Source organism: Cyclopterus lumpus, chromosome 6 (genome assembly GCF_009769545.1).
Source record: "Cyclopterus lumpus isolate fCycLum1 chromosome 6, fCycLum1.pri, whole genome shotgun sequence".
NCBI classification, from domain to species: domain Eukaryota; kingdom Metazoa; phylum Chordata; class Actinopteri; order Perciformes; family Cyclopteridae; genus Cyclopterus; species Cyclopterus lumpus.
In genome coordinates this window covers 20,568,956-20,595,277 of record NC_046971.1, presented here as the reverse complement: position 1 = coordinate 20,595,277, position 26,322 = coordinate 20,568,956, and the positions used below count along the sequence as shown (strand labels likewise).

At 41.7% G+C, this 26,322-nt stretch overlaps 8 protein-coding genes across 8 annotated transcripts; 3 read left to right on the top strand and 5 right to left on the bottom strand.

Annotated features, from left to right (window-relative positions):
• Positions 1-1,727: 1,727 nt before the first annotated feature.
• On the top strand, positions 1,728-2,163 carry LOC117731916 (histone H4). The gene has a single exon (XM_034534468.1). It carries the CDS (start codon positions 1,771-1,773, stop codon positions 2,080-2,082), a length of 312 nt encoding a protein of 103 aa, XP_034390359.1. The 5' UTR covers positions 1,728-1,770; the 3' UTR covers positions 2,083-2,163.
• Positions 2,164-4,921: 2,758 nt separating this feature from the next.
• Positions 4,922-5,346, bottom strand: LOC117731914 (histone H2B 1.2-like). The gene has a single exon (XM_034534466.1). The coding sequence runs from the start codon at positions 5,332-5,334 to the stop codon at positions 4,960-4,962; it is 375 nt and encodes a 124-aa protein (XP_034390357.1). The 5' UTR covers positions 5,335-5,346; the 3' UTR covers positions 4,922-4,959.
• Positions 5,314-6,800, top strand: LOC117731909 (piggyBac transposable element-derived protein 4-like). The gene is made up of 2 exons (XM_034534460.1): positions 5,314-6,548; positions 6,642-6,800. The coding sequence occupies exons 1-2, from the start codon at positions 5,700-5,702 to the stop codon at positions 6,783-6,785; spliced, it is 993 nt and encodes a 330-aa protein (XP_034390351.1). The 5' UTR covers positions 5,314-5,699; the 3' UTR covers positions 6,786-6,800.
• A 4,841-nt stretch (positions 6,801-11,641) lies between these two features.
• On the bottom strand, positions 11,642-12,119 carry LOC117731915 (histone H2B-like). Its single transcript, XM_034534467.1, has one exon. The coding sequence runs from the start codon at positions 12,105-12,107 to the stop codon at positions 11,733-11,735; it is 375 nt and encodes a 124-aa protein (XP_034390358.1). The 5' UTR covers positions 12,108-12,119; the 3' UTR covers positions 11,642-11,732.
• A 531-nt stretch (positions 12,120-12,650) lies between these two features.
• On the bottom strand, positions 12,651-15,228 carry LOC117731910 (histone H1-like). Its single transcript, XM_034534462.1, has one exon. It carries the CDS (start codon positions 15,161-15,163, stop codon positions 14,534-14,536), a length of 630 nt encoding a protein of 209 aa, XP_034390353.1. The 5' UTR covers positions 15,164-15,228; the 3' UTR covers positions 12,651-14,533.
• Positions 15,229-17,673: 2,445 nt separating this feature from the next.
• Positions 17,674-18,100, bottom strand: LOC117731913 (histone H2B). Its single transcript, XM_034534465.1, has one exon. It carries the CDS (start codon positions 18,084-18,086, stop codon positions 17,712-17,714), a length of 375 nt encoding a protein of 124 aa, XP_034390356.1. The 5' UTR covers positions 18,087-18,100; the 3' UTR covers positions 17,674-17,711.
• A 4,223-nt stretch (positions 18,101-22,323) lies between these two features.
• LOC117731912 (histone H2A) lies at positions 22,324-22,856 on the bottom strand. Its single transcript, XM_034534464.1, has one exon. It carries the CDS (start codon positions 22,842-22,844, stop codon positions 22,458-22,460), a length of 387 nt encoding a protein of 128 aa, XP_034390355.1. The 5' UTR covers positions 22,845-22,856; the 3' UTR covers positions 22,324-22,457.
• Positions 22,857-23,154: 298 nt separating this feature from the next.
• Positions 23,155-24,954, top strand: LOC117731911 (histone H3). Its single transcript, XM_034534463.1, has one exon. It carries the CDS (start codon positions 23,197-23,199, stop codon positions 23,605-23,607), a length of 411 nt encoding a protein of 136 aa, XP_034390354.1. The 5' UTR covers positions 23,155-23,196; the 3' UTR covers positions 23,608-24,954.
• Positions 24,955-26,322: the final 1,368 nt, after the last annotated feature.

Here is a 26,322-nt window from a genome sequence, read left to right as displayed (position 1 = left end):
AATAAATACAATGAGAGAGACAGTGGAGAAAACAAAGACTCAGACTATATGAGATACCGATTATTAAATCGATATCTGCTGATTTCTCTACATAGAGTCACGTCGTGATTGTCCTCGACATTGTACTAAAGTAATTATAAAATAAATGTTTGAGTACAAAACTGGTCAGCTTGTCAACAAGCAGTGGGAGACAATAGGCTTGTTCTAGATGAGTCAGTTCTGCGCAGATTCAATCGTCGGCGATCGGCGCGCAATGCATGCTGGTTAGATTTGTGCCGACTTGCTTCCGACTTGCTCTGACGTCATGCACACGTGGTCAACGATACTGTCACAAGAGCGAGGTGTATGGAACTAAATCCATGCAATAGTTTTCTTCGTTTGAAAAAAAGATTTGAACCTGAAAATTCAAGTTTTGATGTGGGCAAAGATGTGGGTGTTAATTATAATAATAATAATGTATAAGGTTATTTATTTAGCATCTGTAAATAAATAATGTATAGAGAAATGACAAATATCTTCACATATATGTATTTATATAAATAATGTGTAAATAAATACGACATCCAACAACTACAATATGGGCAATCTTTTGTCCTCAATTCCAAAAATAACAGTTAAATAAATAAAAAGATATCAACATTTAGACCACTGTGAAAAGTAGATTTATTTTATTTTGGAAAATCCCATTTGTGTGACCTCAACAGATTGGAAATGCATTTGGTCCATTTGTGAGATTACATATTAGATATCCTAAACCTTATTTAATATGCCCGTTAAGATTATTAGTTCTGTTAAATGTATTTGCTGGAATGCGGTGAAGTGAACTTCATCTCCAGACACATTTCAACACATTTCAGACACTGAACACATTTTAAGTACCAATCATAGTGATTACATCAATACAATAACATGTTAATGCATTGGAAGAGCAACATGGTTTGTTTCAGCGTATGTCTCACCCTCTCAAAGTCATTCAGGGGGTTCTCTAGGCTACTATTAAATGTAGACACAATCTTCAACTGTTACTGTATGATTCAGTTTTTTGATACTACTGCTGCTACTTCTTGGAACCACTGATACTTCTACTACAACCACTACTAAAACTTCAGCTGCTGAAAACTACTACTCTTGTTAGTATACGACATAAGTAGAGGGATCTCTTCTGCCTCAATTTCATCGGCGATCAAGAATGCAAACGCTATTTCTTCAGCCACAGTTATCAAATATTGGTCTGTAAACTAGACCTAACAACTGTTGTTGTGACTTCCTGAACACTGACCTCCGGTGTGTTCTTTGAAAGCAGCTGAAAACTGTCTGACCTGATCGCAGATTTTTGGCCACGCCCCCTGCAGCGGCCGCCTGCTCTCGTCTGGATTCCTGGCGAGGCGCAGCTCTAACGAACGAGCCTAATATGTCCCTGATTAATGTTGTTGATCAGCAGGTGGCGCTAAAGCACCAAAGAGTCTCATCATCAACCTTCATGAAAGCCTATTACATTACATTACATGTCATTTAGCTGACGCTTTTATCCAAAGTGACTTACAATAAGTGCATTAAACCATAAGTCCAAACTCAGAACAACAATAATCAAGCAAGTACAATTTCTTCAATAAAGTACAAAGTGCCATCAGTAAGAGCCATTTAAGTGCTACCAAAGTAACCCACGAAGAAGAACAGCCTCGTGTCTTCTATCACGTCCTCAGTCAGGATATAAATATGTGTGAACTCCTCGTTGTTCTTCACTTCGTTGAAACACTTTGACCAGTGAAGATGAGCGGAAGAGGCAAAGGAGGAAAAGGACTCGGTAAAGGAGGCGCTAAGCGTCACCGCAAAGTCCTCCGTGATAACATCCAGGGAATCACCAAGCCCGCTATCCGCCGTCTGGCTCGCCGCGGTGGAGTGAAGCGTATCTCCGGTCTGATCTACGAGGAGACCCGCGGAGTGCTGAAGGTCTTCCTGGAGAACGTGATCCGTGATGCCGTCACCTACACCGAGCACGCCAAGAGGAAGACGGTGACCGCCATGGATGTGGTGTATGCTCTGAAGAGACAGGGACGCACTCTCTACGGATTCGGGGGTTAAACTCTGACTAGCATCAAACAACCAAAGGTCCTTTTAAGGGCCACACACTTACAACTTAAAGAGCTAATTTTCTTAACTTTTTGTAATTGCTTACAAGGCATTTCGTTGTTATATTAAGAGAATGTTTATGTTTCAATTACATTTCAAATTACCTGTTTACCTGTTTCAGAAGATGAATATGGTGGAAATGAACAAAGTAATTATTCCATTGTTTTTTTTGGTGAGATTAACTACAATGAATTAACACCTCATTGTAGTCAGTTACTGTATTGTGTGTGTGTGTGTATATAGTCTGTTTCAGAGATTGTTACACTGCTTACCTTGATTTAATAGACCAAATTAAACACTAACTTGGTTTTCAATAATCACTAAGCCATTTCCAACATCAACTTGAATTGTGAAAATATAAACATTTTGTCAGGAGTCAGCCCACTCTGCACATTTTTGGAACTAGCAACCCGTAGCTCGGTGCAAGAGGATTTAACACAGATTCTAAACATCTTCAGAAAATACTTCTGCACCGAGATATGAGCCAAAGAACACAGCAACATGAATAGCTTGTTTATCTTTGGCTTTTTTTGTTGAAAAAAATAATTTTTCTTCTAATCAACAAAGACTGATGTATTTATCCAAATGCCCATTTCGCCTAATTTATCTGTACTAAAACCTCTAACTTTGATCTGCTTTACTTTAGAGACTGATCTCTGGTTTTTCCAAGAGATAATCATCCTGAAAGTGTTTTTTCTAGGCAAACCTGAAAATTCAACTTTTGCTGTCTCCTTTATTTAGATCTGCCAGGAGGGAGTTACAGTAGTCTAGCCGTGAGATGACCAGAGCCTGGACCAGGACCTGTGCCGCCTTCTGAGTGAGAAGAGGTCGTATTCTCCTGATGTTGTACAGCATGTACCTACAGGAGTGTGTTATTGTGGTAATGTTGGCAGTCAGGGAGAGTTGACTGTCGAGTGTCACACCGAGGTTCCTGGCAGTCGGAGCCAACACTGAGTTGTTAACGTTAAGTCAGGTCGTGGGTGGGAGAGCCTTTTCCTGGAAGGAGAAGTTCAGTCTTGTCCAGGTTAATTTTCAGGTGGTGTGCGGACATCCACTGAGAGATGTCAGTCAGAGATTCGTGCTGCTACCTGTGTTTCAGATTGGGGAAACGAGAGGATCAATTGGGTGTCGTCAGCATAGCTGTGGTAGGTGAAGCCATGCGAGCAATTGACAGAGCCGAGAGAGTTGGTGTACAGAGAGAAGAGGACCAAGGACTGAGCCCTGAGGGACCCCATTAGTGAGAGGACAAGGCTCAGACACAGATCCTCTCCAGGTTACCCGGTAAGTGTGGTCGGTGAGGTAGGATGAGAAGAGTGAGAGCGCGGTGCCTGAGATACCCAGGTCCTGGAGGGAGGAAATAAGGATCTGGTGGTTCACTGTGTCAAAGGCAGCGGAAAGGTCTAGAACAGGGGTCGGCAACCCGCAGCTCCGGAGCCACATGCGGCTCTTTCATCCCTCTGATGCGGCTCCCTGTGGCTTTTGAAAATAATTAATGAGTATTTAATTAAAATGTATTTTATTTTATTTTGTTCGTTTTTAAAATGTAATTCTAAATTTGAAGATTAAGGTGATCTTGTAACATCTAAATAAAACGTGTTAAAAAATGTTATGTTGCTGTTACGCTGTTACTATGTCACAACCGCCAATGTGCGACACCCGCCAGCGCGCGATTTCTTGAACTTTTCAAATCCCAGGTAGGACAACTATGGAGAATTCTAAGAAGAGAAAAGTGTCTGAAGAAAACAGAACGTTCAATGGTACGTGGACAGATTCATTTGCTTTCACTGCTGACGAGACTGGTTTACCAGTATGCTTAATATGTAATGAGAAACTAGGAAACAACAAAAAGTCAAATGTCGCAAGACATTTCCAGAATAAACACGCAGCCTTTGCTCAAAAATATCCGGATGGAGATGAGAGAAAAAAAGCCGTTTCGGAACTGATGCGGAAGGTTGATCTGAGTAAAAATCACTTCAAGAAGTGGAACATGAACAAGTATGCACTTGGAGTCCTGTCGATCTTTGGATCCACATATGTATGTGAGCAGGTGTTCTCCAACATGAACTTTATTAAAAGCAAACATCGCGCACGCCTCACAGATGACAGTTTACGATCCTGTGTGAAGATGAAGGTGACGGCATACAGCCCTGATGTGCAGACGCTGTGCGCTGAGGTTCAGGAGCAGAAATCACATTAACCAAGTATGATAAATATTTTAATTGCCTTTTATTTTTCAGGTTGACAGCTGACTGCACGCACAAGTAAAAGGATGCGGGCACACAGAGAGGACGGCATTTTTGGTTTGCTGACGGTGGATAATTTAAGTTCAGCGTTTTTTTTTCATAAATACAAGAAGGAATCAAATATACATTGAATATTTTACTTGAAAGTAACCTTCAATGTCTTTTTTCGGAGCTCAAAATGTTTTGTTGCATGCAGAAATGTAATTTCGTTTTCTCTGCAGTTGTTCATTGATTTCATAAATGCAACAGTTTGTTTGTACATGGCAAAAATACGTTATATGCAGTGTTATTTCATTTTAAAGGGTTTTGTGGCTCCCAGTGTTTTCTTTACTGTGGGAAACAGGTCGAAATGGCTCTGAGTGGTAAAGGTTGCCGACCCCTGGTCTAGAAGGATAAGGAGAGAGAGAGAAGCTGCTCTAGCAGTGTGAAGCTGCTCAGAGACAGGTAGAGAGCAAAACTCAATTTGGGAACAATGTAGTGTTTAGTCTTAAAGTGAATCATAACATTACACCAGCATCAGGAATTGGTCTTTAGAAGTAGTGTGTGGCTCTTAAAAGAGCCGTTGTGGTGTTGGTCTCCAGCAGGTTTACTTGGAGCTGGTGTACTTGGTCACGGCCTTGGTTCCCTCAGACACCGCGTGCTTCGCCAGCTCGCCGGGCAGCAGCAGGCGGACAGCGGTCTGGATCTCCCTGGAAGTGATGGTGGAGCGCTTGTTGTAGTGAGCCAGACGAGAGGCCTCACCGGCGATGCGCTCAAAGATGTCGCTCACGAAGCAGTTCATGATGCCCATGGCCTTGGAGGAGATGCCGGTATCGGGGTGGACCTGCTTCATCACCTTGTACACGTAGATGGCGTAGCTCTCCTTCCTGGACTTTCTCCTCTTCTTGCCGGTCTTGCTGACGGTCTTAGAGACGGCTTTCTTGGAGCCCTTCTTGGGCGCTTTGACGGTGAGATCAGGCATGACTGTTGGATTCTTCGGTGTCGGAAGATATCTCCAAAAGCTCAGGACGGTGAATATATATCAACTCGATGTAAATGAGGCTGTGCTGTTGCCCGCACACGATTGGCTGTCTGCTGAGCGTGACTGAGCATGCGCAAAAGACGTATATGTTTCTGGGAGCAGATGTATTTAGTGTTTCAGTGACTAAGTTACTGTAAGTGATACAGTTGTAAACCTGTATCAATATTAAACCAGTTGAAAATGTTGTTAAGTTAGTATTCGCTCGTGCATTATATTATGAGAAAAAATATGTGTGGGACAAGTGGGTGCGACGCCTCCCCCTGTCTTACAACCCTGGGCCTAATGTCACCATTGATGAGCAGCTGATGCCATTTAGGGGCCGCTGCCCCTTCACACAGTACATACCATCGAAACCTGCCAAGTATGGTATAACGATCTGGGCTGCCTGGGATGCGACTTCCTCTTATGCTTGGAATTTACAAGTATACACTGGTAAAGCTGATGGAGGACGCCCTGAGAAAAATCAAGGGATGAGAGTTGTCCTGGACATGGCTCAGGGACTCAGTGGACATAATATCACATGTGACAATTTTTTTACATCGTACAAGCTGGGACAGGAGCTTCTAAAGAGGAAGCTGACCATGGTAGGAACGATGAGAAAAAAACGGTCTGAGCTCCCTCCTCAATTGCTGCCTACAAAGAACAGGCCTGTCAACTCGTCCAAGTTTGTCTACACGGCTGACACGTCCCTGGTATCCTATGTGCCAAAGAAAACCAAGAATGTGGTACTCATGAGTACACTGCACAGGGATGGAAGAATCTGTGGCCTGGAGCATCAGAAACCAGAGATAATCATGGACTACAATGCCACAAAAGGAGGGGTGGACAACATGGACAAGCTGGTGGCTGCCTACAGCTGCAAGAGGAGGACCCTACGCTGGCCACTGGTGATTTTCTTTGACATTCTGGACATCTCGGCGTACAACGCCTTTGTCATCTGGATGGCATTGAACCCAGAGTGGAACGGGGGGAAGCTCCAGAGGAGGCGCCTCTTTCTCGAGGAACTTGGAAAGGCACTGGTGAAACCACAAATCCTGAGAAGACAGCATATTCCGAGAACCTCAGCCTCTGCAGCCACCTTGAGGAGGATTCAGGAGGACAATGCCAGTGCCCCATCCACCCAACCTACAGAACCACCATCTGCAGAGCCTGAGGTAAGTGTGTGATGCTGTTGCAGTATATGTTTGACACTCATACCTTGCGAGACAGAGGTTTTAGTAAAATTCATGATCTTTTCATCTTTCTAGGTTGCGGCCGGCAGCAACAAAAAGAAACGCTGCGAAGTGTGTGGACCCAAGACGGACAGAAAGACGCAATATACATGCATCAAGTGCAAGAAGTACATATGCAACACACACACAGTAAAACTCTGCCACTCATGTGTTGAATAGGCTGGTATGAAAAGGTAATGTTTTCAACAATGTAATGTGTTCAATGTAAACTGTGTGTTGTGTTATGTAAAATGACCTGATTACTAATGAAATTCTGTGAAATTCAAATAAATAAAAATCAATAGTTATGAACAACCTTGCTACATTTGTAAATGTGTTGAATTTTGTCCACTCACATCTTGATTATAATTGATTTTCTTGATTTTTATCAACAAAACCCCAAAAAACGAGTAGCACTTTAATTTGTAAATGTGTGATAAAGTTAAAGGGCAAATATTAACCATATTTGCTGTTTATATTGCTTATAATTGGGTTGAAGAAAACATCTGTTGAATATTTTAACATAAAATAGTTTGATTGTGTTGAATTAAATACACCCAAAAATACGGCGGGTCCAACAGACCCACAACACCTGCTGAGTAACAAAACAATGAACACCATACAAGGGTTAAAAAGATTTATGACGCTGTTCCCATTGTGCGAAACCTGCCACTACCGTTCCAGAAAGCCTTTAAAATGTTCAAGGTATGTCTTGAAGCGTTCCTTTCACAGTCTGGCAAACAACCATTAAACCTTGTTTTATTACAGCGATAATGGCCTCAGGGTTCAATTGATGTTAAGTCGGAAGGAAAACTCTTAACAAAAAAAAGGTCCTGAGCTTCTGATGCAGACACACAGCACTTTCTTATATACGTTTTTGTCTGTATATTTATAAATCGTGTATCTTTATACACTTTAAACATGTTATAAATAAAACAAAAACATCTGTTTGCTCTTCACACCTTGTGTTTTTGTTCACTGTAGCATAATTCATGCATCATAGCTTCAATGAAGAATTTAAAACTATGCTGAATGATAACGTAGGACATTTTTATTTGATGTTAGTATTTGTGTATGAAGTGGCATTAAACTTACTGGTGACATTACTCATTTATTGTCTCCCTTTGGGTCACAATACATTCTATAAAACGTGTAAACTATCACCACCGTAAGAGCTTTAGCCTCATACGGGTCCATTAAACTATTAAGTATAAATGAGCATCAATAAGACTTACTTTGTCCTTTTGTTTGAATTTGCTAAATATAACACCAGATGGTCGCTTGACATGAAGGATTTTACTTCCTGCTTGGCTCTTTACGTCTTGCTGGGTTTCTCTGAAGTACAGTCTCCTCTTGTTACTTTAGTGGTGACATAATCTTTCCCAGTAGTTACACATGTTAGAATTGGGAAGAGACATTATTTTTGTTTTATTATTGACTCCCGACTCTGGGATTGATGTATATTAAATAAAGGTGTATAGGACCAAAACAATGCTTGAAACCGACGATTTAAGAATATATTCAATACAGTAATTGACTACAATGAGATGAGGTGTATATTAGCTTAAAACTATTCCATCCAGCTTCATTTAACTCACAGGGATTTTAAAAGTCAATTGAAAATTAGCTTTACACAGAAGTCAGCTCTTTATGTTGTAAGTGTGTGGCCCTTAAAAGGACCTTTGGTTGTTTGATGCTAGTCAGAGTTTAACCCCCGAATCCGTAGAGAGTGCGTCCCTGTCTCTTCAGAGCATACACCACATCCATGGCGGTCACCGTCTTCCTCTTGGCGTGCTCGGTGTAGGTGACGGCATCACGGATCACGTTCTCCAGGAAGACCTTCAGCACTCCGCGGGTCTCCTCGTAGATCAGACCGGAGATACGCTTCACTCCACCGCGGCGAGCCAGACGGCGGATAGCGGGCTTGGTGATTCCCTGGATGTTATCACGGAGGACTTTGCGGTGACGCTTAGCGCCTCCTTTACCGAGTCCTTTTCCTCCTTTGCCTCTTCCGCTCATCTTCACTGGTCAAAGTGTTTCAACGAAGTGAAGAACAACGAGGAGTTCACACATATTTATATCCTGACTGAGGACGTGATAGAAGACACGAGGCTGTTCTTCTTCGTGGGCTTTCATGAAGGTTGATGATGAGACTCTTTGGTAATTTAGCGCCACCTACTGATCAAAAACATTAATCAGGGACATATTGTCTCCCACTGCTTGTTGACAAGCTGACCAGTTTTGTACTCAAACATTTACTTTATAATTACTTTAGTACAATGTCGAGGACGATCACGATGTGACTATGTAGAGAAATCAGCAGATATCGATTTAATAATCGGGATCTCATATGGTCTGAGTCTTTGTTTCCTCCACTGTCTCTCTCACTGTATTTATTTATATATATTCATCTTGTAATTAATCATGAAGTGGGGAAGCATTTACATAATGTGGTTTAGCTTAATTTCTTGTCTGTGGGTTCCAATTTTAAAAAAATATATGAAAATCAAACCGGAGTCATAAGCACATTATATGTTTCACACCTGACTCGTGATAAGATAAAGTTGAACATCTGTGAATTCAGTCTAATTTGATACAAATGTGGCTCAAACAAGGTAAACAACGCCGGAACCAGGAGAACAATTAGCAACACGTGTATAGTTCTGTCAGCTCCATCAACTTATGAAGATAGATGTATATAGGTATGGACACTGGGGGCGCTGTTGTTCTATATGACGTGGAGCCTCATTTACGGCATCCCTCGTTTCAAGTGTTCATTACAAGTGAAGATCAATACATCTTTAGCAGGTGTAGGATTGTTGCATTTCTAAAACAATGTGTGTAAATAACCCCATGGAAGGTTTATTGTTTTGTTTTTATTGCCTGCATTGTATTTTCCTTATTGCCTTTGACGTATGCATAGTTATTGTATTGTTTGAAGAATTTCTAGAGGCTTTATGCTACTTCCTCTCTATTAGGTAAATAAGACTTTTTTTTTGAAAAGGTTAAAAGGAAACGCAGTTTTGTTTTACGTTCGAATGCGAACTTGATGGTAAGACTACGGAACTTCTTACGGACGGATGCGCATTTAAATCTGCAAGAAAGTGTAATAGTTTAATGGACCCGTATGAGGCTAAAGCTCTTACGGTGGTGATAGTTTACACGTTTATTGAATGTACTGTGACCCAAAAGAAGAAAATAAAAGAGTAATTTCACCAGCAGTAAGTTTCATGCCACTTCATATATGGGGATCCATTACAATGTGTATATTTGAAATACAACTGTTTCAACACATTGTATCCACAATGGCATGGAAGAAGAAAGCATGTGATCTAACTTGGCACTCTTAACACAGTGAATTCAATTAAATTCAATTTTCAATTCAGTTTATTTTGTATAGCCCAATATCACAAATTACAAATTAGCCTCAGATGGCTTTACAATCTGTACACATACGACATCCCTGTCCCAGGACCTCACATCGGATCAGGAAAAACTCCCCAAAAATAACCTTTCACAGGGAAAAAAGGGAAGAAACCTTCAGGAGAGCAACAGATGAGGATCCCTCTCCCCGGATGGACAGAAGCAATAGATGTCATGTGTACAGAATGAACAGCATTTATAAAGTTACATAAACACATTACATGAATATGACAATGTATGAATGGAACTCCAATCCATGAAACAGAAGGAGGTAGAGAGGAGGGGGGGGCGGGGCATCAGCAGGGCCAACGCAGGAGGCCGGCTCACCAGGCATCAGACACCTCCAGGTCCAATGGACCCTATGAGACGTGAAGTCACAACGACTCCGGGGAGGAAGCAGAGTTAATAAGGTGCAATAGAGAGATGTAAATTCATCCATAAGGAGAGAGAGAAGAGGAGATAGGTGCTCATTGTATCCTAAAACATCCCCCAGCAGCCTATAAGCCTATAGCAGCATATCAAGGGGCTGGACCAGGGCAAACCTGATTCAGCGCTAACTATAAGCACTATCAAACAGGAAAGTCTTAAGTCTATTCTTAAATGAGGTGACTGTGTCTGCCTCCCGGACTGAAAGTGGAAGCTGGTTCCATAAAAGAGGAGCTTGATAACTGAAGGCTCTTGCTCCCATCCTACTTTTTAGGACTCTAGGAACCACAAGTAGCCCCGCATTTAGTGAGCGCAGCTCTCTAGTGGGGCAATATGGTACTACAAGCTCCTTAAGATATGATGGTGCATCACCAATCAAGGCTTTGTAGGTGAGGAGAAGAATTTTAAATGTGATTCTTGATTTTACAGGGAGCCAGTGCAGAGCAGCTAATACAGGAGTAATGTGATCTCTTTTCTTAGTTAAATAATCAGAAGACTTTAATAACAGATTGACAAGTGAAAAGACACAAGGCTGTTCTTCTTCGTTGGAACTTCATGAAGGTTGATGAGACTCTTCGGTGCTTTATCGCCACCTGCTATTGATCAGTGATGTGTCTGTGACTTGTTGCTTATAAACAAGCGCGAGTGAAACGTTTGGTAGTCAATATTATACTTAAAAATGTAACTAACGTACAGCATCAAGACAATCAAGAGACCAGATCTCTTACTCAACTGCTGTGGGCTCCATTTACATCTATGCAACTGCTGCTCAGTATATTAGATAAAACTAAATTAATATACAACATTTAGATCAGGGACTGTTATTTGTTTCTCATTTGTTTCAAAAGGTCTTGTCCAAATGAGTTATAAAAATAAGTGATACCAATAACTTGGTCAAGAGGGCTTTTAAACTGTCCATTTCTGAAAAAGTCTACAACCGACAAATTAATACACAATATGTAGATCAGGAACTAATCAGTTCTTTGCGTTTCATCTTTTCAAAAGTCCTTGCACAAATAAGTCGCGATCATGATCAATTGGGAGGGGGGGGGGGGTGATAATAATAATGGGCTTTTAAACTAGTGTTTTGTGTCAATTTCTGGAAGGAAACATGAATTTAAAAAAAACCTACCAGGACAATCTTACTAACATTGAAACGATGTAGTGTTTAGACTCAAAGTGGCTCATAACATTATATTTTGCCAGCATCAGGAATTGGTCTTTACAAGAAGTGTGTGGCTCTTAAAAGAGCCGTTGTGGTGTTGGTCTCCAGCAGTTTTACTTGGAGCTGGTGTACTTGGTCACGGCCTTGGTTCCCTCAGACACCGCGTGCTTCGCCAGCTCGCCGGGCAGCAGCAGGCGGACAGCGGTCTGGATCTCCCTGGAAGTGATGGTGGAGCGCTTGTTGTAGTGAGCCAGACGAGAGGCCTCACCGGCGATGCGCTCAAAGATGTCGCTCACGAAGCAGTTCATGATGCCCATGGCCTTGGAGGAGATACCGGTATCGGGGTGGACCTGCTTCATCACCTTGTACACGTAGATGGCGTAGCTCTCCTTCCTGGACTTTCTCCTCTTCTTGCCGGTCTTGCTGACGGTCTTAGAGACGGCTTTCTTGGAGCCCTTCTTGGGCGCTTTGACGGGGGGATCAGGCATGACTGTTGGATTCTTCGGTGTCGGACGATATCTCCAGAAGCTCAGGACGGTGAATATATATCAACTCGATGTAAATGAGGCTGTGCTGTTGCTTGCACACGATTGGCTGCTGAGCGGAGCATGCGCGGAACAAGTCACTGTTCTTGTGAGCGGATGTATTTGGTGAGCCTGGTGTGAGGCATGTGGAGGAGTCAGAGTATGTGTGAGCGTTGCAAAAGCTGTGATAAAATAATCCAATCCATCTAATATTAAATTATAGGAAATATTAAAATATAGAATTATAGATTTCTTCAAATTCAAAAGTAGAGAACTAAGTAATGCAAAATATACAAATTAGGATTAATTAATAAAGCAATACATTAGCCTGAAACCAAAGAAACTAAAATCTATAGAAAAAGAAACTATGACATGTATATAATACACATTTAACCGTAATCATGAATTAATTAATAATGTTCATAAACAATCAGACTCAGATAACAGGAAATCTAATTAATGCTCTTAAATCAAGACAAAAACATATTAAAGATACATTTATTAAATGTAGAAAAATCACGATGGTGATACTGTTCAGAAATTATAGTGATCAGACATGTGTATTGGTACCGGTATATAATAGATAAAGATAGCTAGAGTTTATATAGCTATATCAATGTTGCTCATCTTAGTGGTGAGATAAAAAAGAGGAGGTGTTGGAGGACATCCAACAACCTTTTAACAAGTCCTGGTCCTGATGCAGGGACTTTTTTTCCATTTCAATGCATAATCCAAACTGCTTATCCTCTTTTAGGGTCGCGGGTGCGATGCAGTCGATCCCAGGTGACATTGGGTGAAGGCAGTGTACACCCTGGCCGGTTTATCACAGGGCTCAGATAGAGACGGACATACATCCACACTCACATAGTCTCCAATTAACCTGAGCTGCATGTCTTTATAATGCAGATGTGACTGATAGTTATTATATTATCATGAACCATATGAGTGTCAATAAATGACATTTCTACAATGTCTCAAATGTGCTGAGAAAGGCTCTTTGTGGAACTCTAAGTGATATGAGCTGAATGTGTTGAAGCATATTTATTCCATTATTAATATTTGTTATACTAAACATATCTTGTTTATTAAATATCTCCTCTTTATTTCACATTACTCTATAAATTAAATGTCCTGTTTTTTGTTCTTTTCCAGGCTCTGAGATCGTTTTCCACTAAAATGTTGGAGTCCAACACCACAACGGCTCTCTTAAGAGCCACTCACTACTTCTAAAGATTAATTCCTCCTTCTGAATGTTTAAATATATAATATCAATATATATTAATATCATATAAATATTTGAAATGTTATACTGTAATGCAATGAAGAATATAACATATATTATTCAGTGAAATTCACTGATGCATTTGATAGTAAATAGTTTCAATAAATGACAACATATCCCCAATGTCTAGACTGTGCTCAATATAGACAAACACTTTGTGGAACTGGAAAACTATTAATTACTAGGACTAATAACTGCACATGTGTTTGTTTTATTCCATTGATAATGGTTATAATGAACATATGTGTATGTAATAAATTGTGTATTAAAATGTACCCACTTTTTAAAAAAAAACCTACATTAATTTAGCTTATACACGACTGCTTAATATCATCATAACTTGTACAACAAAGTACAATAACAGTACAAAAAAGAACGGGACTCCTTTCCACTAAACCCTAAAACAAAGTCTGTAACCTTCCTGGAGGGTTTTGAAGCGGCTTCAACATCCAGAGGAGGAAGAACAGCAGCTCTTGGCTGAGCGAGTCTTTGGCCTTCAGATAAACAAGATGGAACAAACAACTTTATATTGATTTCAATAAACTGGCTTCAGAAAGTATTCAGACTTCTTCCGTTTTGGTAGACGTCATTTTAAATGGATATATTGCTATTTTTGCACATCAATCTACAATAAATAAACAATGAGCATTTTCATTCAACCAACCATGTCATGTTTCTGTTTTATTTTGTATTATTGAAACTATTATGTACTATGAACGGCTCTTAATTGTTGTTGAATGGTGGTGGGTAAGTGTGACTTTAACCATTACTTCAGGTCTATATAAAATCTAGAACAAGGGTATTAAATTAATATTTACCAATGTTGAGAGAAGTTGCTAATGTAAATAATGTCTATTATTGATGGTCTTTAGTGCCATTTATATTGAAGTAGCCTAACAAATGTATGTAGTAAACTGATCATGTTGGTTGTATAATTTGTCTTCATTTCATATTTGATTGAGCAATTTGACTTAAAAATAAACAACTTTTGCTTCAGCTATTTACAATGTTAATATGAATAATATCTGCAATTAGAGGAAAAGCTCTTAAGGATTGTGTGGGTGGCTCTTAAAAGAGCCTTTTATAGGAGCGTTGGTTGTTCTGCAGCTCACTTCTTCTTGGGTGCTGCCTTCTTGGCTTTGGGCTTGGCAGCCTTCTTGACGGGGGTCTTCTTGGCTACGGGGGCCTTCCTCGCCACCTTCTTGGGGCTCTTGGTGGACTTTTTGGGGCTCTTTGCGGCCTTCTTTGGGCTCTTGGCCGCTGCGGGTTTCTTGGCCTTCTTCGGCGACTTCTTTGCGGCAGCAGGTTTCTTCGCTGCCGCCGCTTTGGGCTTCTTGGCCGCTGCGGGTTTCTTAGCTGCGGGCTTCTTGGCTGCGGGCTTCTTGGCTGCGGGCTTCTTGGCTGCGGGAACTTTCTTTGCCGGTTTGTCGACAGCCTGCTTGCTGATCTTGAAGGAGCCGGACGCCCCGATCCCCTTGGTCTGGACCAGAGTCCCCTTGGTCACCAGGCTCTTGATGGCGGTCTTGACGCGGGAGTTGTTCTTTTCCACATCGTATCCTCCGGCGGTCAGAGACTTCTTGACGGCGGCAGCAGACACGCCGCTCCGCTCCTTGGATGCGGCCACAGCTTTGACGATGAGCTCAGCCACGCTGGGACCAGCCTTCTTCGGCTTGGACACCACCTTCTTCTTGGCTGCTTTGGCCGGCGCGGGGGCCGGAGCTGGAGCTACTTCTGCCATTTCGTTCCGTTGATGCGCTTCAGGAAACACGAGAGTCTGACTGACTGTTGAAGAGCTCCGAGCAGGGGGCGGTACTTAAACCCTCCATGAGAACCGTGGAGACTCAACCCAGCCAGGGACTCCTCTCAGCAGTCTGAAAGTCGACTCACTTGTGTTTTCTCTTCACTGATAAAAGACTAAAAACTACACGTGGAACAAGTACTGAAGGATGGAGGTGAAGGGACTCGAAAGAGGACTTGTTTCTCTTCATTTTGAAGTCATGTAGAGCTCCGATGATGTCTGTATTTAGTTTGAGGAGCCTCCAAACCTCACCTACTCACCGCAGTGGAGAGCGCTGATCAGCGGGTTTTCCGACTCATTTCTCTCTTTAAATGATTTTAAATGTATCAGATCTCCACCAAAACCCGTTTTCCAACTGGTCCACATGTTTGTTCTGGTTCTCGATGTAAAAACAGCCATCTGAGGTCGACCAGTTTGTAATAAACTGAAGTTATTCTGGGAGCAGCAAACACACTGATGGTCGAGGCTCATGGTGCAGACTTCCTATCAGAGCTGCTTGAGGTGAACGTGTCCTCAGCTGATGACTACTTTTATCCTCTGCTCATAATACATTTGAATATAAATAATTCATATTTGTACTATTAATGATCGAATCCATTGACAAATCAATGACTCCTGTTTGATTGTTGTAAACATCTTGGCCTGTGATTTATGTTAAGATGTGAAGTGATTACAAAATTTTACATTTGGACTTTCTTCAAAATGTTCCTCAAATAAAACACATACGGCCTTAGAGTTACATTGATATGCAAATCAATCCCTCCACAATAAGACTTCACCACACACGCACACTTAAGGGCATGGAGAGAGAGTCACAAAAGAACACAAGAAGAAGGTATACAATCAGTCTGAGTAATGCAGTTGAGATTTAACAGAGATAATATAAACTATTTGACATTTTTCTAACATCTAAATTAAACCAGTTTGTTACAAAATGACCAAGTAATATAGTAATTCATATTTTAAAAACCACAAATCATTAAGTTGCAAACCTTGGACCTGTTGTATAACTACTTCTACCCTGAGTCATCGAGTGTTTAATATAACAGGAGAGCAGTGCAAATCTCGCTGCCTCGCTCCTCATAGCTGTATTTAAGCAATATTTAATACGATGATGGTTATTATTTTAACTTGTAATATATTGCATTTAATTATTACCACTAACACTTTACCTCTTTTTTTTTTCTTTCTGCTACACATCCCATAGACCTATCATTGCCTCACACCCATCATTGTAACTGCGTTACGTTATTGTCAGTATATTACATACATCTTTCGTGTAAAATGTCCCTATGGATTTTATTACTTTGCAAATTAAACTTTAAATCATACCTGGAGACCCTTTAGTCATTGATTTGATATTGCTGTATAAATTAAATTGACTGGTCAACACATTCACGGTGAAGAGTATATGCTGTGGTTAAAACTGTTTCTGATTTAAACTAAAACTTGATCAGTCAGTTTCATAAAACTAATTCTAGTTTTACCAAGAACCAAATCTAATTTGAAAATAAAATAGTCTGTGGATCTTATTTAATGATCAAACACACTGACAAATACATGTCCATGGTATACAAATATGGTACAGAATATGTGTACACAAAAAACATTTCATTGATACATCTAGCACTGCTGGATATTAGAAAACTTCATTAAGTGTGAAACATCAACTTTTGTGTATTCTGTTAAGTTTTGAAGTGAGGACTGATTGAAATTTAATCTTGGACCTCGTTAAAGAAATCTGAGTAATGCAGCCTATAACTAAGACAATATGTTTGGCATTTTTCTCATTGCTCAATAAAACCAGTTTGATCCAAAATAACATCCACTCTAATTGTCATAATTATTATGATCAATATACAAACAGTCAGGTATTTAGTTGTAAATGTGCCACCCATTGAACAAATGCAATAGTTTAAACTGTTAAAATTATACACTTGTTATCATTTAATTAAAGAGGACCTGATCTGAAAAGGTGTAGTTTACATTATATCCGCTTGTCTGTGTCGTTTTTTTTTAATCCATCTAGATTTTCTGTTAGTGGATTTCCTAGTTTGAGGCATCAGGTAAAAAGATGTCTGTAAAACACTCATAACTTACTTTTTGTTGAAGTGAATTTGAGTTCCCATTGACTGTGTAGGCTACAGTAATTCAAACGAGGGAAGCTCCTACCTTAGTTTGAAATTGTGCAATACATTTAAAATCAAGCGTCAGACGTCTTAAGACATCTGCGGTCCTCAACATTACTGACATTCAATTTGGACAGCTGAAAAAAATCTGGGAAAAAGTGTTGAAATTGTTACGGCTTAATTTGTGCTTTAAATTATCATAAATATAACTCCCAGGACAGACCGACTAACACTGGAACGATGTAGTGTTTAGTCCCAAAGTGAATCATAACATTATATTTTGCCAGCATCAGGAATTGGTCTTTAAAAGAAGTGTGTGGCTCTTAAAAGAGCCGTTGTGGTGTTGGTCTCCAGCAGGTTTACTTGGAGCTGGTGTACTTGGTCACGGCCTTGGTTCCCTCAGACACCGCGTGCTTCGCCAGCTCGCCGGGCAGCAGCAGGCGGACAGCGGTCTGGATCTCCCTGGAAGTGATGGTGGAGCGCTTGTTGTAGTGAGCCAGACGAGAGGCCTCACCGGCGATGCGCTCAAAGATGTCGCTCACGAAGCAGTTCATGATGCCCATGGCCTTGGAGGAGATGCCGGTATCGGGGTGGACCTGCTTCATCACCTTGTACACGTAGATGGCGTAGCTCTCCTTCCTGGACTTTCTCCTCTTCTTGCCGGTCTTGCTGACGGTCTTAGAGACGGCTTTCTTGGAGCCCTTCTTGGGCGCTTTGGCGGTGGGTTCAGGCATGACTGTTGGATTCTTCGGTGCGGAAGATATCTCCAGAAGCTCAGGACGGTGAATATATATCAACTCGATGTAAATGAGGCTGTGCTGTTGCTTGCGCTGGATTGGCTGCTGAGCGGAGCATGCGCGGAACAAGTCACTGTTTTTGTGAGCGGATGTATTTAGTGAGCCTGGTGTGAGGCATGTGGAGGAATCAGAGTATGTGTGAGGAAATATTAAAATATAGAATAATAGATTTCTTCAAATTCAAATGTAGAGAACTAAATAATGCAACATATACAAATTAGGATTAATTAATGAAGCAATACATTAGCCTGAAACCAAAGAAACTAAAACCTATAGAAGAAGAAACTATGACATGTATATAATACACATTTAACCGTAATCATGAATTAATAATGTTCATAAACAATCAGACTTGGATAACAGGACATTTAATTCATACTCTTAAATCAAGACAAAAACTAATTAAAGATACATTTATTAAATGTAGAAAAAATCTTGATGGTGATACTGTTCAGAAATGACAGTGATCAGAAATGTATATTGAAGAACTTGTTCAACTGTTTATGTTCTGAAGATCCCGTTCATGTTGAGGAACCGTTCATGTTTGTTCATGTTCTGAAGAACCGTTCATGTTCTGAAGAATTGTTCATGTTCGTGCATGTTCTGAAGAACCGTTTATGTTCTGAAGAACTCGTTCAACCGTTCATATTCGTTCATGTTCTGAAGAACCGTTCATCCTTCGAAGAACCGGTTCATGTTCTGAATTGTTATTAAAGATTAAGATTTGATCAGTTGTACTATTTTTTGAATACTTGATGCAGCCCAGCCTCACCCAGACTCTACCTACAGCGGCCCCCAGGTAAATTGAGTTTGAGACCCCTGGTGTAAATGTAAATGGTGTTTTAACTGATGCATTTGTAGTTGAGAGGGCTTTGCTGAGCGCTGATGTATACATCCTTTAATTTAAGATACAATAACAGTTTAATAAAGGTAACCCAGAAAACAGGACTTTAGGGAAAGCCTGCATTGAATGAAGCCAACAAACAGAATAAACAAAAAAAAACTAAAGTAACTAAATACATATACTGGAGTACGGTTCTTAGGCATTTGTTAGGTTGTAGTGGATTTTATATGTATTTGCACATGTAGATAAAAGTTTATGTTTTAAATTAATACATAAAGAAAGATATGATAATTAATTTGGGATATTATGAGGAATATTCTGGAGGAATGGATTGTGAAACATAAGAGAGGATCACTGTTTTATTATTCTGTTTTAATGACAAATGTAATGATTAACTGTATGATGCATGAGAATGAATGAATGTTTTATTGTTTAGACAATAGTTAAAATGGATGCCGATTGAAACCTAATGTGTTGCTTTTATTCGGAAGGCAGGATAATAGGGTTTTATTGTGAAGGGGAACTTTCTGTCCTTGACCGGAAGAGTGAGCTTTGACCTCGCATTTGCATGACCATACTAATAGCCGAGCATTTGTTCTGGGGACATGGTTCTACTGGTCTGGAGACTCGAGACAGCCCCGGTCTGTGGCTCCCTGGGAGCTGCACTCCGTCTGTGGAGAGTTCCTCCTTTCTGGCCCCACGATCGTGAACGCTACATGAGTATTATCTTTGCCATTAAATATTGTTAAACTCGAATCCTGAATTTCCTGCGGCCACGGGACCCGGAGCTTTGAACACGAATCTTACACATTATACTGAGCTACTTGTACTTTACTTAAATATTTTCTTACTTTATAGTTCTACCTCACTGGTAAATATTATGCTATTCCTCCACTACATTTGTCAGAATACAGTTTTCTTAAGTTAAATGAGCTCAACCATAAACATATATGCATTATTGTTAATATGCAGCATGTTATTGCTCAGCAGCAGGCAGAAGTTTACCAGAGAGAACAGACTGACAACGAATGAAGGATAGTTATTCTATTTAGGAAAAATATGGAACTGTTTGATATCAATTGGCTCTTTATGTTTTAAGTGTGTGGCCCTTAAAAGGACCTTTGGTTGTTTGATGCTAGTCAGAGTTTAACCCCCGAATCCGTAGAGTGTGCGTCCCTGTCTCTTCAGAGCATACACCACATCCATGGCGGTCACCGTCTTCCTCTTGGCGTGCTCGGTGTAGGTGACGGCATCACGGATCACGTTCTCCAGGAAGACCTTCAGCACTCCGCGGGTCTCCTCGTAGATCAGACCGGAGATACGCTTCACTCCACCGCGGCGAGCCAGACGGCGGATAGCGGGCTTGGTGATTCCCTGGATGTTATCACGGAGGACTTTGCGGTGACGCTTAGCGCCTCCTTTACCGAGTCCTTTTCCTCCTTTGCCTCTTCCGCTCATCTTCACTGGTCAAAGTGTTTCAACGAAGTGAAGAACAACGAGGAGTTCACACATATTTATATCCTGTCTGAGGACGTGATAGAAGACACGCGGCTGTTCTTCTTCGTGGGCTTTCACCATCCCACGTCACGCCTCAGTACCATGGGTGCCCCAGCCTTCAGCTGCTCAGCACCCAGGCTCTGGAACTCCCTCCCCCACACATAAGACAATGAGACGCCATCCCATCATTCAAGTCTCAACTCAAAACTCACCTGTTCAAACTGGCATACTCTTTATAACTGGACCCTGTGCACTTCATTTGTTTTTATGTTGATGTTCTGTTTTAATGTTGTTCCTATCTTTCATGCTTTTATCCTTTATCCTGTATTATTTTATTGTAAGGTGACCAGGGGCGTCTCTAGACCCCCTGGGGGCCCTAGGCAAGAAGGACCATGGGGCAAAAACATAATTCCAAATACAAATTAGCACCAGTTTAGACAGACTAAACTGACAGCAGAATTGATTTGATGCTGGTATCAGTTTTAACATTTGACAACAAATGCTTTATTCTGGGAGAAAATATCATTGGCGTTGGCAGCAAAGGAATAACTTATTGTGTGGCTATGAATGTGTTTAGAAGAAAATGGCTGATTTCACTTTACACGGAATCTGCGGAGTGTCTGCTTTCTTATGCAACGCTGTTTCATTGTGTAGCATAATGCTACGTAGCGTTAGCCACCAAAACGCGCCAATCGGTTGACGAAATTCTGCGATATGAATTTTGATATTTGGTCATTCATTTTGTGTTTGGAGCTTATATATTCTTGTAGCCCAGGTTCTGCTGTTTAATTTGATTTGATGGTGTTCGTATGAAGCTTATCTGTTGTTAAATGTTTTGATTTGCACCCAATTGGGGCTCAAGAGGCTAATGTGCAGTAAACTTATTTGGTGCCTGGTGGATGATGTTTGGAAAAAAGTGGCAGGCTGGCTGGCAGCACAACTTGTTCATAATGTATTTTTTTTTTCTGAGCTTTGGTATTTATTTACTTTTTTCAGTTTCACTGAACAAAAAAAAACGCGACAAAACATCGTAAATGACAAAAGGACAAAAAGAGGAGAAAATATAGAAAAGACAGACATAAGTAGAAAATATATAGTAAGTAAATAAATAATAATATCTTTAACAACATGGTTTACAAAGTGCTCTACTTAGAAGCAATGTCAGTTTGCACAGAGCTGCTCAGGTATGGGAATGGTTTAACATCAATGGTCAATTTATGACCATGTACCTCCCTCCATACTCGCCTTTCCTGTTTTTAATTTGGTGTTGGTAGTTCATATTCTGGCTGTATTAAACTTTCTAATGAAATCTTAATCTACAACAGACAATTGTGCATGTTATCAATATATCTGAAGGTATGTAGCAAATCTTAGTTTGTGTAAAGTGAGTGGAATATCTACCAATGATCTTTTTAATAACCCCAATTAATATATCCATGTCTTAATATCGGGCTCCACTGTGGTGTAGTGGCTAGCACTGTCGCCTCACAGCAAGAGGTCCGCGGGTTCTATTCCCGGTCGGAGCGGTCCTTCTGTGTGGAGTTTGCATGTTCTCCCCGTGGCAGCGTGGGTTCTCTCCGGGCTCTCCGGCTTCCTCCCACAGTCCAAAGACATGCTGCAGGTTAATTGATCTCTAAATTGCCCATAGGTGTGAATGTGAGAGTGAATGGTTGTATGTCCCTACATGTGCCCTCGATGGACTGGCGGCCTGTCCAGGGTGTCCCCTGCCTTCGCCCTGTCAGCTGGGATAGGCTCTAGCGCCCCCGCGACCCTAATGAGAATAAGCGGTATTGAAAATGGATGGATGTCTTAATATCAGAGTAACCACCGAATGTATGCAGTGATGTTTTTTAATAGTATGTTTATGTTAGTGAACATGGAGAGGTGAATGAAGAGGTCTTTATCAGGAGGTTGTCTGGCTCTTAAAAGGGTTCTGGTCGGACCCCCAGCAGTCGGACCCTCCAGGTCTACTTGGACTTGGCGGCCTTCTCGGTCTTCTTGGGCAGCAGCACCGCCTGGATGTTGGGCAGCACGCCGCCCTGAGCGATGGTCACTGCGCCCAGCAGCTTGTTGAGCTCCTCGTCGTTGCGGACAGCCAGCTGCAGGTGACGGGGGATGATACGAGTCTTCTTGTTGTCGCGGGCCGCGTTTCCAGCCAACTCCAGGATCTCAGCGGTCAGGTACTCCAGCACAGCCGCCAGGTAGACGGGGGCTCCGGCACCGACACGCTGCGCATAGTTTCCTTTGCGCAGCAGCCGGTGAACACGACCGACTGGGAACTGGAGCCCGGCACGAGAGGAGCGGGTCTTTGCCTTAGCTCGGGCCTTTGCTCCGGTTTTTCCTCTGCCACTCATCGTTAGATGCTTTTAGAGAAATAAGTTTTGCCCAATATCCGAAACCCTCCTTTATATGTCCTCGTGATTGTGTTGACCAACCAGAAAAGAGGCTTTCAGCAGAAGCGCAGGGGGCGGCCCACTGTGACTTTTGGCGGACATTTCGAAATGAGTTTCCTCCAATGAGCAGCGCAGACTCGGGTGCTGGGTCGCTGCTCCAGGCGGAGCTGAGCTCCACGAGGAGCCCCTCGCCAATCAGGAGCTGGAGGTCTGAAGCCGCGTCACCGTTTCACAGCCGGTCCCACAGCTTAAGAGCAGCGCGTCTCCTCTCTGACGGCATGTTTCTCCTGATCAGAGACGAGAAGAAGAAGTCATGGCGAGAACCAAGCAGACGGCTCGTAAATCCACCGGAGGCAAAGCCCCCAGGAAGCAGCTGGCCACCAAGGCTGCTCGGAAGAGCGCCCCGGCCACCGGCGGCGTGAAGAAGCCTCACCGTTACCGGCCCGGTACCGTGGCCCTGAGGGAGATCCGTCGCTACCAGAAGTCCACGGAGCTGCTGATCCGCAAGCTGCCCTTCCAGCGTCTCGTGAGAGAAATCGCTCAGGACTTCAAGACCGACCTGCGCTTCCAGAGCTCCGCTGTTATGGCTCTGCAGGAGTCCAGCGAGGCTTACCTGGTCGGCCTCTTCGAGGACACCAACCTGTGCGCCATCCACGCCAAGAGGGTCACCATCATGCCCAAAGACATCCAGCTGGCCCGTCGCATCCGCGGAGAGCGAGCTTAGACTGTCTGCTGTCCACGACCCACAACGGCTCTTTTAAGAGCCACCTCACTCTCTCTGAAGAGCTCCTTCCTCTCTGTTAACAACGTTTTACGATCAAAGGCAATGGATCAAATCAGTCGTACTGGTATTTTCTACAGCCTAAATAATATGAAGGCTCCATTACCGACCAGCTTCAACATTTTATTTAATATAAAAATGGCCCAAATTATAAAATGTAGTTGGGATACAGTAAAATGCTGTTTTGTAGTAATGCAGTACTGTTAATACAGTATATTCATACGATTACTGTACAATTGCAGTAGTTTATTGTAAATCTAAAAACATAAATGTACTGGCAACCATGCTACCAGTAACTAACTGTATTGCATTTCGTCAGGTGGTATACGATTATAAAAACGTCTGCTTCTTCTCTTCTATATTAGTTTATTACACCAGATTGGAAATTATGCCATGTAAATCACTTTTCTACATCAGATATCTGAGGTGGGGCAACTCATGAAGCCACAGTACAGACTTCACACACATGTTTATCATTTAAGATTGTGTATCTTGCAGCTGTCCAAAAGGGGCAAGACAAGAGATGTACAGATAGGGTCACGGTGGTGTGTTGTTCAGTGACAGTGCATATCTGCTGATTTGTCTACACAGTCACATTGTGATTGTCCTCGACATTGAACATTATAGTAATCATAAAGTAAGTGTTTGAGTACACAACTGGTCAGCTTGTCTTTCAGCAACAAGCAGTGGGAGACAATATGTCCCTGATCAATGCTGTTGTTCAGTATGTGGCGTCTAATTAAGTGACATATTTTACTGTATAGTTTGTTTTCCGTTTCAAACATCGTTTGTAAAGGCAAAAACTGTTTCCCTGGATAACTGTGTTGAAGCAAGAGGCTACAGCGTGTGTTAGTTAACTTGTCATTAAAGGGGAATTTATACTATTTTACACTACGTGATGGGTATGCGACATTAGCCTACATATTTGTATATTGCATGCAAAGCGTGGTGAAAGGAAACAAAGTCTTTTCCTCTCGCCCCTCGAGGCTACGGAGCTCCAACAGCAGCCAAGAGGTTGTTGTGTTCCTCTTTGTGGTCAAGCTGAACCTTAAAGGAGGCCTCTTTTATCAATGTGTGCTTCTACAGGAACGAGTTCTCCTGCTGCCAGAGAAAATGTTCACTCTGCAGCTGAAAACAAAAAAAGGAAGTCAATAAACATTTTGGGGGGGGATTTAGCAGTACACTGTCCCCTGTGTTTGAACTACTCTGAGATAAGCCTACACAGTAATGCTGATGTGCTGCAGTAAGAAAAGGGTGCGACAAATAAAACACTTCCTCTTGTGTCATATAGCATGTGTAGTTAACATTTAAGTGTGTGTGTGTGTGTGTGTGTGTGTGTGTGTGTGTGTGTGTGTGTGTGTGTGTGTGTGTGTGTGTGTGTGTGTGTGTGTGTGTGTGTGTGTGTGTGTGTGTGTGTGTGTGTGTGTGTGTGTGTGTGTGTGTCAGCGAGCGAGCGAGCATTGTATAGAGAGTGGTCGAGACCAATGAAGCATCGCATTGCCCTTTAAGTCCCTGGCACTTTGGTGTGATTGAGGGAGGCTGAGGTCAGTTACGGCATTTTCCCAAAACATGACCATCCCAGCCTTCACAGCTGAACTCTCCGGAAGGCAGATGTTTACTCAACAAAATGTTTGCGACTGCCTAATGTAACAGTCTTATCTGTCGGGTAGGTTACAGCAAGTGTTTCTACTGGCATGTTGAGCACTAATGCAACAAGAAGGCGTGGCACACATTGAAGGAAATAATTTACTGGTCATGGGGTGTTCCAGAGTTGTATAATGTCGTCTGTCAAAGGAAATGATTCGAGTCACTTCAAGTATTTCAGGATGTGTTTGTAGAATCCAAGTCTGAGGTCATGGACATTAAAAGATGCAGTTGTTTACAACGCAGACAGCAATGCTAGGGAGTTGCTTTATGGGAAGTGTAGTATCTTGCATTTGTGTAGGCTGATCCACCATAATGAGGTCATGTAGACCTGTATCCTGAGCTGAGTCAGTCACTAACATGGATACATCCCTGTGTGTCAGCGAACGTCACCGTTATAGCACTGTAGTTACAATCCCTACTATTCAATGTCTGAAAATGTGTGAACTGGGTGGCTGTGTTTGTCAACTATGCTTTTTATTGCACTGTGCTCACACTGTGTGTTTATTCTTAGTCCTATGCTTGACAATACATCTGCCATCACCAGCTATTTGAGGGCACTGAGATATGTAACACAATGCAGTAAGCTCTTGATTCACACCAACTTATGTCAGCCAACTTATGTTATGAAATTATACCCAATTGTTATTGATAGCATGTTATGACATTGATGCTCAGTATTTTTAACTCCCACATATCTATTGAACCTCAACCACACAACTGTAGGTCTTATGTGGGTCCAGCTAAGCCCACCAAATAATGATATCATAATATAAATAGTTTGGTGAAGCAGTTTATATGATCACTTCAATCTGATGACATTTCTGAAATGGCTCATAAAACCATGAAGCTTGAACCCAAAAGCTCAACAGAGGCAGACAGGTTAAGATTAAAGTTCTTATTTACTAGAATGAATGAAACAGTCGTGGCTCAAAACCAAGAACGCCAACCACAATACGTACATTATTCCATCTAGAAGTATCTATAGGTCACATACTTTTAAGACACAAGAAG

Bases quoted from the DNA above. Each gene is read 5' to 3' on its own strand.
- LOC117731916 (XM_034534468.1), top strand. From the start codon at position 1,771: ATGAGCGGAAGAGGCAAAGGAGGAAAAGGACTCGGTAAAGGAGGCGCT.
- LOC117731914 (XM_034534466.1), bottom strand. From the start codon at position 5,334: ATGCCTGATCTCACCGTCAAAGCGCCCAAGAAGGGCTCCAAGAAAGCC.
- LOC117731909 (XM_034534460.1), top strand. From the start codon at position 5,700: ATGCCATTTAGGGGCCGCTGCCCCTTCACACAGTACATACCATCGAAA. The intron at 6,549-6,641 runs GTAAGTGTGTGA...TCATCTTTCTAG, and splicing joins CACCATCTGCAGAGCCTGAG to GTTGCGGCCGGCAGCAACAA.
- LOC117731915 (XM_034534467.1), bottom strand. From the start codon at position 12,107: ATGCCTGATCCCCCCGTCAAAGCGCCCAAGAAGGGCTCCAAGAAAGCC.
- LOC117731910 (XM_034534462.1), bottom strand. From the start codon at position 15,163: ATGGCAGAAGTAGCTCCAGCTCCGGCCCCCGCGCCGGCCAAAGCAGCC.
- LOC117731913 (XM_034534465.1), bottom strand. From the start codon at position 18,086: ATGCCTGAACCCACCGCCAAAGCGCCCAAGAAGGGCTCCAAGAAAGCC.
- LOC117731912 (XM_034534464.1), bottom strand. From the start codon at position 22,844: ATGAGTGGCAGAGGAAAAACCGGAGCAAAGGCCCGAGCTAAGGCAAAG.
- LOC117731911 (XM_034534463.1), top strand. From the start codon at position 23,197: ATGGCGAGAACCAAGCAGACGGCTCGTAAATCCACCGGAGGCAAAGCC.